At 37.0% G+C, this 13626-nt stretch overlaps 1 protein-coding gene across 1 annotated transcript; it reads right to left on the bottom strand.

Moving 5' to 3' along the window:
- Nucleotides 1–570: 570 nt before the first annotated feature.
- On the bottom strand, nt 571–10894 carry LOC143570378 (formin-like protein 18). Its single transcript, XM_077056042.1, has 18 exons — nt 10816–10894; nt 9498–10198; nt 8484–8705; nt 8211–8405; nt 6289–8135; nt 6047–6170; nt 5865–5936; nt 5366–5464; nt 5156–5197; nt 4645–4725; nt 4496–4546; nt 4329–4410; nt 3349–3443; nt 3118–3189; nt 2148–2264; nt 1866–1934; nt 952–1018; nt 571–843 (listed from the first exon to the last, which is right to left on the bottom strand). The coding sequence occupies exons 1-18, from the start codon at nt 10886–10888 to the stop codon at nt 581–583; spliced, it is 4272 nt and encodes a 1423-aa protein (XP_076912157.1). The 5' UTR covers nt 10889–10894; the 3' UTR covers nt 571–580.
- Between the last annotated feature and the right edge of the window lie 2732 nt (nt 10895–13626).

The raw sequence follows: 13626 nt of genomic DNA, 5'->3' as shown, positions 1-13626 counted from the left end.
CGCATACCAAACCAGTGAGGTTAGTGGGGTCGGATAGACTGGCCAAAACAGTTTGTTTCAGACAGTTTGAACCCATTTTTTTTCTGATTTCAAAATCATTAGTTTGTATTAAATTTTAATAACTTATAAAGAATGCTAGTGAACATTACTAATATGCATAACTGCATATTCCAAATTAATAAAACAAAAAACAAAGCTAAACAGCCAGTTCGGTTTGCATGGTTGGTTCCAGGTTTCAAAGTCCGAACCATGACCCGTGCAATATAAATCGTAAACAGGCAAAACCGACCTATTCGACCCGGTTTGATCAACTCAACTTCAATAGTATATAAAAACTCTACTTTTTGCATAAGAAAATAGTGAAATGAGCAAAGGGTTAAGATACTAACCTTTGATGAACACGCGACGACCATAAATGTTGCAGCAGATTCAGTGATAGTATACAACTTTACACAGTTGAAACAAATTACGAGAGCTCTTGAGAATAGTACCTCTATGTAACAACGTATATGCATCGGAGCCTTTTTCATTCCCACCAAAAAAATTAATAAAGTGGGAAATAAGAAAGGAAAAAAATAATTTACTCGGCGGTTTTGATAAAACTTTTTTTCATATTTTTTAAATCCTTATTCGAATCACTTTTCGACATTTCATTTGCGGGTCCCTTCTCTTTCCCTGCCTTCTTTTTCATATTTTTTAAATCCTTATTCGAATCACTTTTCGACATTTCATTTGCGGCTTCCTTCTCTTTCTCGGCCTTCTTTTTATCGGCCTCTATTTTCTTCAAGTTGTCTTCATGTGCTTGATTGAACATTCTCACAAAGTTCTTCAAAGTTGAAACAACTGAAAAGAAACAGTGATATGGATTATATGCAAAGCCAACCATCCAAGGAAAAAGTCAACGGTGTTAAAGATTAAAAGTGTTGACATTTAAAGGTAAATAGTAATTACCATGCTCGTATGGGCAACGGGCTGGATCCTCTCCGAAGTAAAGAATCAACACATCGACACTTTTACCCTATAAAACAATGTGGTGTTATAAAAACTATATGAAATATAGAGGCGTGCATGAAACCGAAAAAAAACAATCCGTGACCAAAAAGACGAACCAAAACAAAAACCAACGGTTTGGTTTTATGTTTTCGTAAAAACCGAGATTTCAGTTTGGTTTCGATTTTGCCTGTAACTATAACCAAAAAAAAACAACCCTAACCAAAATTATGAATTTTCATTTAGAATGATAAGTAATTTATAAAAAAAATCAATAAATAGCGTAGCCCAATTTTTTGGCCCATGTGTATAATAATCAATTAATTGAATAAAATTCAGAAGTTCAAAAAAAATTAAATGATTAATAAACAAAAAGATTTAGGTCCAAAATTTTAGGCCCAAATTCATTATTCTGGTCCATTTTTTTCAGGCCAAATGATAAACCGAATAAACTGAAAGCGAACCCAACGGGTTTCAAAACCTCCCTTGCATGTAATTAAAACCGAAAACACGAACCTAACTGAATTTATGAATTTTCATTTTTTATTTTGAATGAGTAATTTATAAGAATTTAATCAATAGTATAACCCATATATTCTGACCCAAATGTATGATAATTAAAGTATGATTAACTAACAAAAAAATTTAGGTCCAAAGTTTTATGCCCAGTTTCATTATTTTGGGCCAAACATTTTTGGCCCAAAAAGTTCAAGCCCAAATGGTAAAACCAAAATTTTCGAAAAAAAAAAAGGTTTCTTGTTCGGTTTGAGAGCCCAAAACCAACCCACGTACACATGTGTATATATACAGAGGCGGTAAGCTTAAGGTGTTAATTTGTATCCGGGTCGATTTAGGTTGTATTTTGAGAAACATACCACCAAAGAGTAGAGTGAGGCCAAGGTCCTTGCTTCACCTTCTGCTGAAGAAAGAAATTCCTTCAATGCCTAACAATTAATAACTATAAACAATTAATGTATGAATATAACAAAACAATATTATTAAAACTATTGTTACATAATAAGATATTGCAAAAACTATGCTATTACATCTCTTGAACCCATTCGACCTGTTTCATTTTAGCTAATTTTCAACATTTTACGTGTCTGACCCGTTACCAGTAACCTACATCTCAATTCGACCGTTTTCTTAAATCTTACAATTCGAAATTTTTCTGAGACGGGTCCGTCATTTTCAGCTGTGGACAATTCCTGGACAACTTTCTCGAGTCCTTTGCTTACAGTTTGCATTTCCTCAGCCAAATATTTCAGTTGTACCTAAAAAGAGAAAACAATCATTATAATGCATGCAAGAAAACAATCTTTATATAAAATCGATCCGTACACAACAGAAATATTGCTTTTGACAGTTTTACCCCCGTACCGCAAAAACTTTTGTCTTTTCTTTTTATGTAAGGATAATGTTAGGGGTTTTAAAAAATTCCCACTACTCATTGCTCTCTTGAAAACAGCTTTGTTTGCAAACAAGCCGAGCCGGCTCGATTTGTAACGAGCTAAACCCAAGCAAAGGTAAGCTTGCCTTGTTGGCTCACTCATTAGGCTCATTTAACTTGCCTGTTGGCTCGTTTGTATGCATAAATTATAAGCAAAAGTGTTACGTGTCATTTTAGTTTATTTGGGTTTTTTAGTACTTTGAATTTTATAGGGGAAATATGGGTTGTTTTCTATGAATGAAACGTAACCTACTGGAGGATATCCAGAATTTGAGTCAAATCTCGGTCTCTTAGTTTTCTTCTTTCATACGGTTTCTAACCGTATCAAAGTATACTCCAAAATTTGATATATAAATTATAAATTTGATACTTTATAATTTTTATGCATTACATGTATGTTAAGAATAACTTTTCTCTCTTTTAATATATGTATCAATATGTGTAAAATTGTAAAGTATTTTGTTATTACCATGAGCTGTCCTGAGCTCAACATTTCAGCTTGTTAAGATAAATGAGCTCGGCTTGGCTGAGTGGCTTGGTGTGTAAACGAGCAAAGCCTGAGACCAACCTGGCTAGGCTTGGCTCGTTTACAGCGCTAGATAAAATTGTCAATAGAAAAATATTTGTTGAGTAACATTTACCTCCCTCAATAAATATATGAAATCCAAAAAGATCACCTTTGATGCAGGTTCCAAACAGTCAAGATCCTTGGAAAAATCCAGAAGTTCTGGTAGTTTCTCAGCAAGCACCTAGATGTATTATCCACCAGAACTAGCATGAACAAAAGTGAAAACAAATACAAAACTTTCCACCTGAACTTCATATATTATTATTTTGCCTTAATGATGAGAAACATATGGTAGTTTATTTAAACAAGCTTTTGGTTAAATGTTTCAAGATAAAAATACCTTACAAAGATAATTCATGAGAGTCATTCTGGCGTTCCTTGCACGGGTATCTGTAAGTTTGAGGAGGCTATCCAATCTGAACCCGACAGCAGAGCCTGAAACAAACAACAAAGCATTAAGAACCTAAATAATAGCCTGTTGATGAGGGTATTAAAGAGTTAAAAAAAACTAGAATCATGTATCCATTATCAATGTAAAAATAATGCATCTAGCTATCCTTACTTTTCTATTGTGGCAATTTTGACCCATTTACTTATGAATGGGTGGGAACTTTGTTTAAACGAACGTGTGTGAACACCTATCATTTGTTCATTTATGTTTGTTTACCTTCGTTCGTTTGCATGCGTCATGTTCATTAGTTTACATGTGTTTCTAATTCTTTTAGTTACATAGTCATCTAAATTTTTTAGGCTCACTGGTCATTACAATTTAGTCTAGTTCTAATAAAGTTTTAGGCCCAACATATCTATGTTCGTGTTTAGGTTTTAATTGGTGATCGCCTAATTATGTTTGTTCATCTATATTCTGTTATGTTTGTTTGTTCATGTTCGTGAACTGTCATTTATACCATTAACGAACACGAACAAGAAGACCCTGCTCGTGTAACTGTTCATGTTCGACCATTTGTTCGATTAAAGTTAAATGAATGACCAGAAACACGCTCCATTCATGCATGTTCGATTCGTTTACAGGCCTACCAGCATATTAAAAAAAAAAAAGCAAACCATAAGAATTAAATTAAAAAGAAACACGTGGAAGTTCGAAAGTCGCTCAAAGTGTATTTTAATGCATAAAACCTCGCAAATCATTTTTAAAACCTAATTTAGTAACTAAAAATATATATTAGTTGAAATAAAAGTGATCTGCTCAACGTGACTGGGCCTGAACTGTTTGAACACGTAGACCTATTACCCAACCGACCCATAAAAGATCCAAATAATAATGAGCATACATTTTTAATTAGTCAAGCAATAATATACCTCTTGCTGTACCCTGGTTTAAAGCATTTCCCAGAGTGAGAATTGTTTGCATGACTCTCTTAAATTTAGAGGAACTCCTAACCTGAGAAAACCATCATTTTCACAAAAGTTTAATTATTTTAAATTGTTGCAGAATTTATTATTAAATTAACATGAAAATAATTTGCCTGTTCCACTGCTGTATTTACTGAGTTTAAGCTCTTCCTAAGGTCAGAAACCTAAATTAAAAAAATAAAATAAATTCATTGCATTAAAATTCAGAAGTTATAAAAGCAGGAAATGCATGTAAATATGTAATACGTAATTGGTTCTCAACCTGCGATCCAAACTGTAGCTTGAAAGAGAAAACTTTGAGCTTAGCTTCCGTACGTGGAACTTTCATTAGCTCCATGAAGAACTGTAACAAAATTAAATGTAAATTCCATATGATTAATACAGGTCAGGTACGGTAACGACTAATGAGTCATAACAGGTTTGTACTGATACGGGTCAAATTTGGAATGGTTCAAAACAGGCCGAGTTGGGTTGACCTGCAAACACCGTTGATCCGTCTTTTTAAAGCAATATAAACATTCAATATATTAATTATGATTGCAAATAGTATCATATTGTAAATTAAATATTCTAAAACTTATGAAGTCAATTGCTTTAGAACAGGCATCGTGCCACTTTCAACCCGTTTAACATGTTCGATCAATACGACACATACCCTTTTCAGTCAACTATATTGACATATGTTAGAAAAAACCACTTTCATAAGTAAGTTGGTTGACAGTTGATAGACAAGCCTGTTAGGACTCAGAAAATTAGGTATTTCAATTACAAACCTGTTCGCATTTTCCCAGTTTTTCCTTCTCTCCTTTGTAGCCCTGGGATCAAAGGGTATAAAGGTCACTAGACAAGTAAATGATGAAAAGCCACATGCGCAGTCCATGTGGAGCTTGTGTTTTGCATTGACCCATGAACTAGTTGGTCAAAGGTGCAAGAAACCACCATTATTTACAAAAGAATTAATAGAAAAAAAAAAGATATATTACCTTTAGTAATTCCATCTCTTCTTTTGTAGGACAAAACTTTATAAGGTTTTCCACCTGATCAGCATCCAGTGCTGACTCATCTAAAGCAAGGACATAATCCTACCAAGTTTCATATATAGAAATGAAATGAAAATCCACATATCCAGACTTTGAGATCAAGCACAAGTTCAGATTGTCAAATGTATGATTTGTCATGTATTATATAATCTAAAACTAAAAACTTTATAGTGCATATTAAGTATTAACAACAATGGAGCACAGCCTCCTCCACATCTGTAACAAAAAGGTGTGAAGATAACATTTCTCCAACTCAAGAACAATTAGTTTAAATCTTTTGTTCTCCGAAGTTCTTTTTAATTAGATTACTTTAGTGTCTAATTTATAAAACATTGATTATTCATGTTTTAAGAGCAACTTGCAGTTACTTCACATGTTATAATCATTCACCGACGCCTTTTGTATTTGTTAGTCAATAACTATGAAAATGAAAATGTCTTACCATTAGCTCATGCAACGGTATCTTCACCTTTGAGAGCATGATTTCACAGTTGTATGCACGTCGATGATCAATCTGAAAGAAGTTCAAAAGTGTCAAAATGATTTATAAATCTCAGCTTGATCATATCCAGAAATCAGAATAAAGGAGCCAGTTTATAGAACAAGATGAATATAATATATTACCAGTTGTACTTTTTCGAACTTATTAGCTACTGCTGCAGATTTTGATTTTGCAGGCCCTTTATCTGCGTTCGGATTTGCAGCTGAGAATAGATTCTCAAGTTCTTTAAAATTGATCTCTGGTGTCCTAATGCAAGTATATCATAAAATCAGTAAGAGAGAAAAAAAAAAAAAAAAGAAAGAAAGAAAATGAGGCTTAGTAGAAAATGACATCCTTTTTCAAGAAAGATGAAAAGAGAACTTACTTCACAGCTTCACCACATTTTGATGTTTCAGCCCACAAGCTTCCTTGTACTGCTCTTGTTAACTTCAACCAATGTAAAGGCTTAAGTTTCTTCAAATTTTGATTTTTTGCCAGTGCTACACCACGCCCCCTACCTAATGGTGGTGGGGCTGGAGCGCCGGGCAACCCGCCTCCTCTTGGTGGCGGCGGTGGCGGAACACCGCCTCCCATTGGTGGCGGCGGTGGCGGAACACCGCCTCTTGGTGGTGGTGGCGGTGGCGGAACACCGCCTCCCATTGGTGGTGGTGGCGGTGGCGGAACACCGCCTCCCATTGGTGGTGGTGGCGGTGGCGGAACACCGCCTCCCATTGGTGGTGGTGGCAGTGGCGGAACACCGCCTCCCATTGGTGGTGGTGGTGGCACTGGGGATGAGGATACCGGAGCAGGGGGAGGTGGTGGTGGCACTGGTGGCGGTGGCGTTGGAGATGGTGCACTTATCAATGCTGGTGTCTCTTTCAGAGATATTGTTGGAGGTGGTGTTGGTAACGCTGGTGGTGCAGGCGTTGGTGTATAGGATCCTGATTTATTTTCTTGCTTCTCGTTCGTAGGTGCAGTTGTATGAGGGGGTGATGCAGGTTGTGATGGTGGTGGAGTTGTCTTCTCTTTTGTAGGTGCAGTTGTAGGAGGTGGTGCTACTGGTTGTGACGGTAGTGGAGTTGTCTTCTCTTTTATAGGTGCAATCGTTGGAGGTGGTAATACCGGCTGTGATGATGAACTTGTTTTCTCTTTTGAAGGTGCAGTTGTATGAGGCGGTGACACTGGTTGTGATGGTGATGGAGTTATCTTCTCTTTTGCAGGTGCACTTGTAGGAGGTGGTGCTATTGGTTGCGACTGTGGTGGAGTTGTCTTCTCTTTCGTAGGTGCAGATATAGGAGGTTGTGATACTGGTTGTGATGGTGATAGAGCGGTATTCTCTTTTATAGGTGCAGTTTTAGAAGGTGGTGATACTGGTTGTGATGATGGTGGAGTCGTCTTCTCTTTTATAGGTGCAGTTGGTGATATTGGTTGTGATGATGGTGGTGGAGCAGTCTTGTCTTTCGAATGTGCAGTCGCAGGAGGTGGTGACACTGGTTTGGAGTGTGGTGGAGTGGTCTTGTCTTTTATAGTTGCGGTTGGAGGAGGTGGTGATATTGGTTGACTAGTCTTGTCTTTTGTCAATGCAGTTGTAGGATGCGATGATACTGGTTGACTAGTTTTGTCTTTTGTAGGTGCTGTTGTAGGAGATGGTGGTACTGGTTGTGATGATGGTTGACTGGTCTTGTCTTTCGTAGGTGCAGTTGGAGGAGGTGGTGACCCTGGTGAAGTGGGTCCACTTTTCATATCTGACTTCTCTTGTGGTGAACGAGTTGGTGACCGTGGTGGAGTGGGCCCATCTCCCATTGCTAGCTTCTCTCTTAGAGGTGGAGTTGGAGGAGATGGTGGTGGCGATATTAGTGAACCGCCTGGTGTACGTGGTGTTTGTGGTGTCCGCGGGGTTTGTGGTGTACGCGGTGTTTGATGTGCAGAAAATTGCTCAGATGATAAATGACGAGAAGGTCCCACCTTGGTATTAATATCCCTTAATCTGGGGCTAGGTTGCATGAATGAAGACCGAGTTGGAGAACTCATTTGAGAAGGTGGTTCATGCGGACGCATTCTAACCTCAGTATCAGCAGGTTTCTGTAAAGACTGGTCAAACTTGGTCAAAGGAGATTCTTTATCATCAGTAACATGCATTCCTAGGAGGTAAGGATGCACAGTTTCATGTGTAGGACTTGTTGAAGAGCTAACGGGCTTCTCCTTCGGGCTTACTGAATTATTTTTTAACGCCTGAAACAATTTACATAAAAGAAATTAGTAGCTAAATGTTTAATTAAACCATTTTAGATAAAACACAACACTAACTGATCCAGAGTCAGGTGCACTTATTTGATGGTGCGTATTAAATGCCACATCACTTTTAGGACCTAGCCAATCCACACTATTAAACATTTCTTGGACCGTATCAAATGCTTCGATAGGGAGACCCTCTGCTTTCTGAAAAAAATATGAATCCACTGGCGCTATAGAAGCTGCATGATCCATTTCCGAGAAAAGAAACTGTACGCATAAGACTAAAAGATAAATTCATTTATTAGCTATACTATAAAACAAATATAACTGTCAACAAAAAAATACCTCAGCCTTGAAGTCATCAGGAAACTCATAGTTAGCATCCCATAGTATGTCAATTTCGTAACGATTAAGAACTAAAATATTTGATCTGATAAATGATGTATTAAACATAGCACGATACACTAGGTTTCCATTCTCCCAGTCATCATGTAAGTTGATACACTCCAGCACAATTTCACCTTGAATATGGCAATCGATATCTATTATTACAACTTCACAGTCTGCCTGTAAAAAACAGAGGTCAATATAGAGATAATAATAATAATCCCCCTTTTAGATTCCATATAAATGTAGCAGATAAAAATGCTTTATTATTTCAATGCCTTGTTTTGACATGTTCCGCCCATTAAACTCATTTCCTTTCGAGCTAGTTTTCTTATGTCAAAATAACCATAACCTTAATCAAGACATTCATAAGCAAATTTAGGCTTGTAAACGAACTGAACGAACACAAAAAAAAGCACGTTCCTGTTCGTTTAACTTTAACCGAACAACGGTCAATCACGAACAATTAAACGAACAAGGTTCTCTTGTTTGTGTTCGTTCATTAAGAAAGTGAACATGTTCTTGTTCATTTATGTTCGTTCGTTAACAGTACAAACGAATGGTTCACGAACGTAGACGAACGAATATAACTGAGCTAAAACAAGTTATAAGTAATGTTAAACAATGTGTTGGGACTGAAAGTTATTAAAACTAAACTAAATTGTAACAAGCCCAAAAATTTTAAATGAATATCAATATATTAACGAACTTAAAACAAACATAAACTAACGAACATAAATGAACATAAGCGAACGCTCAGACTAGAAAGAACGAGACATGTGTTCATATTTGCTCGTTTAACTTAATGAACAAAACTTTTGTTCATGTTCGTACGTGTATTAAGTAAAAGAACTTCCCACTGTCAATTTGTTCACTGAACTTTCGGTTCGTTTACAGGCCTAAGCAAGTGGATCAAAGTTGCCACTTCTAGATTTAGCATTATGTACTAAATAGAATAAAAGTAAATCATGCCTGTTTGTAATATCGAACATTCTTACTCCTCTTTGGTGTTGTGAACAAAAGTTTGGTAGTTTTATCACCGGGCATGTAAGGATCTTGTCCATAAATACTAAATACAGGACAAAATCCACCGTTTCCATCAACATCAGGAATCAATCTCATTATCACACAATCCAAACAGAGTGCTCGATCCAACGGTGGCCATTCGGTTGCCACATTTCTCCTTGAAACATATTGTAAATACCTCAACTGAGAAGGTATAGGATTCAACGATGAAAACCAATGTAACAACTCACTCGGTGCTTGTTTATAAACCATATCCAAAGTCTTTGATTCTCCATAGTAATTTTTACTGTAAATCAATAATGCAGCCAACATGAAAGCCAAAACGGGCCACGCACCACGTTCACAATGCATTAAAAGAACGTATCGCATGCCAAACGAAAGCCAACTTTCACATGATCGTAGATAATGGTGAATGGCTTCCATTGTGAGTAATGGGCAACCTTCATAGTGACGAGGGTATTCAACTATGGTCATATCGTGAGTTGATAGAGCCGAGGCTAGTTGGCTTGTTGTGTTGCCTTCACAAAAGTTAAAAACAAGAATTGAAGCGTCTGGATAATGATCTTTAAGGTGGTTTACTATGTCTCCCACATAAGTTTTGTAGTTTTCTTGATCCCATGCATCAGTAGTGAAACAACAGTCAAAGACTGCACATGAAACATACAATTTTGTAAGTGAATGCTAAAAGAGTGTAAACTGGCTTTTATTTATCACATTTGGTTTGTGAAAGCAAAAGTTGTTAATGAAAAGGAAAATTTACATATATTTGTTACCAAATGAAGATTATTAAGCACACTAGCTTCAAAATTTGGCAATTATATGCTTCAGTTTCTATACACTTGTAGCTCTTGACTACCAAACACAAACAATTTTCAAGCTATGTGTATGCCGATGGTAATGATACCATAGACTCTTTCAGATATCTTGATTTCGTTATCACATTTGGCATGTTAAAGTCAAAAACAGCTCAATACTGTCTAAATTTGTTGATAGAAACCAAAATCTCCATACATTGATAACCTAAAGAAGATTCATAACCTCGTTCCTAAATTTCCTCACTTCTTATAAGTTAATAATGGCTACTGCATTGATTCATTAACTTACAAAAATGATAAAGTAGTTGTTTTGCATATTGAAAACCTAATTAGCATAATCCAACTCTATAAACCTAAAATCACTCATATTAATTCAACATTTAACAAGTATAAATTCATTAAAAAAAGTGACATAATAATAATAATAACAATAATAATAATAATAATACCATAGACTCTTTCAGAAATCTCGAGAAGTCCATCAGGCGGCTTCTTGTAGAACAATTTCCGTAACAATGTCATTCGGATTCGGATTCGGATTCGTATTCGTATTCGTATTCGTATCAATTATAATATGATTATTGTAAATTGGCGATTTGAAACCCTAGATACTGCAATGTAGACTCTAAATCCACCACCAAATCATCGTGTACGTGCATGCATTGCACGATTATGATTCTGTATGTGATTGAATTGCTGCTGCTTTTGAGGATTAACGAGCTCGGTGTGTAGAATATCAATGGCGATTGTTATTATTATTATTATTATTATTATTATTTTGAGTGTGAGTTTTTGATCTGTATGGTTTTCTGTTGGTACGTATACGTGTGATGAATAATATCAGCTTCGGAACGAGAGTGATCGTTAGTTGTACAGAAAATACAAGTCGTTATAACAAACCGTTAGGTGAGAAGTTAGTTTGTGTTCAAATAGAAAATTTGTGTTTGTGTTAATTATATCAATCAATCAATCAATCAATCATGCCCAGTAAAATCACACCAACAGTAAAGCTATAAGTAGGGTCTGGGGAGGGTGGGATGTAGGCACACCGTACCTCTATCCAAAGGAATAAAGAGGTGGCTTCCAGAGGGACCCTCGGCTCTAAGTACATGTGTATGAAGCAAAAAAAAAAAAGGAAATCAAAGTTTAACAGTTATATAAAAACTACTACTAATTATAATAATATTAATAATAAGATCACAGTTTAACAGCTATATAAAAGCTAATAATAATTATAATAATAATAATATATGTAAGGGAAATACCATTATGGTATGTGACCTAAATAAGTTAAGTCTAAGCCCTAAGGTATTCAATTCTCTCTAAAAATCCTTAACTTTAATTCTACTTCTCCACGAATTCCTATCCTCAACCATGTCCTCGGAGAGGTTTAGGTCTATCAAATCATGTCTAATCCTCTCATCCCAAGTCAATTTCGGTCGTCCTCTACCCCTCCTCCCCTCTATAGTAATGTTTTCTACGGATCTAACAGGATTTGTCGTCTATCTTCTCTTTACATGTCCAAACCATCTCAATCTCCACTCTCTTATCTTGTCTGCTATGTTCGCCACCCCTAATCTCTCGCGAAACACAACGTTTCTTATTCGGTCTAGCCTTGTGTGCCCACACATCCAACGTAGCATTCTCATTTCTGCTACCTCCATCTTCCGCACTTGTGCCTTCTTGATGGCCCAACAATCTGTTCCATATAGCATTGCAGGTCTAACTGCCACCCTATAGAATTTTCCCTTTAGTTTAGTCGGGAAACTCTTGTCGCACAATATACCTGTGGCTGCTTTCCATCTACACCATCCTACCTGAACTCGGTGGGTCACATCACTGTCTAATTCCCCATCGCTCTGTACAAATGATCCTAAATACTTGAACTTCGTTACCTGCGGGACCACCTGCCCTTCAATTGTGATCTGTGCGTCTTCATTGTCGTTTATCCCACCAAAATCACAGTGGAGGTACTCCGTCTTAGATCGGCTAATCTTTAAACCTTTTGTCTCTAAGGTTGTTCGCCACTCCTCAAGCCTCATGTTTAGATCTTGTTTTTTCTCAGCAAGTAACACAATATCGTCTGCGAACATCATGCACCACGGGAGAGTCCCCTGGATCGACTTTGACAACTCATCCAAGACTACTGCAAAAAGAAACGGGCTCAACGCTGACCCCTGGTGAAGACCTACCTCTACAGGAAAGAAATCAGTATCCCCCACTGGCGCACGGACACTTGTTTCACTCCTGGTATACATATCCATAATTATCTCTATGTATTTCCTGGGCACTCTTCTACCCTCCAAGCACTCCCAGAGCACCTGTCGTGGCACACTGTCGTAGGCCTTTTCTAGGTCAATAAACACCATATGTAGATCACGCTTCTTCTCCCTATACTTTTCCATTAATCTTCTTATAAGGTGTATTGCCTCTGTGGTGGAACGCCCCGGCATGAAGCCAAATTGGTTGACCGTAACCTGAGTTTCTCGTCTAAGTCTTAACCTCAATCACTCTTTCCCATAGCTTCATAGTATGACTTAGTAGTTTGATTCCTCGGTAGTTACCACAACATTGGGCGTCTCCTTTGTTCTTATAGTAGGAACTACAACGCTGCTCCTCCACTGGTCTGGCATCTTACCTGATTTGAGAATACTATTGAACAGAGTAGTTAACCACATGACTCCTTCCTCCCCCAGACACTTCCACACCTTGATGGGTATGTTGTCTGGGCCAACCGCCTTAAACCTTCCCATCCTCCTAAGTGCATCCTTCACCTCTTCTCGTGTGATCCGTCGGCAGTAGCAGTTATTCGATTGTTGTCGTTGAAAGTTTGTGTTGTCATGTTCTTCTTGGTAAGCTCTCCCATTGTTAAAAAGATTGTGGAAGTAGGTTTGTCATCTTAGCTTGATGTCCTGCTCCTTGATAAGCTCTCCCACTGTACAAAAAGATTGTGTTAATTAAATGAATGAAAATGATGCATATGTTTTGTTTATTCATTTATGTTTGGTTAATTATGTATATTTGTGTTTGTTTATGTTTGTACATATATGTTCGTTTAAGTTTGTTCATGTTCGTGAACAAACAAGAGCATGATCGTATTCTTAACGAGCGTACACGAACAAAAGAAAAATGGCCGATTATGTGTTTGTGTTATGTTAAACAAACTTAAATGAATGAATATGAGCATGCCTCATTTGTGTTCTTTCGTAAAAGCGGGGTCTTTACTCTTTACAGCATCCGCAACAAGGTGTGGAACCTAA

The sequence above is a fragment of the Bidens hawaiensis genome, unplaced genomic scaffold (assembly GCF_021521415.1).
Source record: "Bidens hawaiensis isolate Kalapana, Puna unplaced genomic scaffold, B.hawaiensis_p1.1 tig00024911_1, whole genome shotgun sequence".
NCBI lineage: Eukaryota > Viridiplantae > Streptophyta > Magnoliopsida > Asterales > Asteraceae > Bidens > Bidens hawaiensis.
Note: the sequence above shows the minus strand (reverse complement) of the source record. Positions and strands in the feature narration are given on the sequence as shown.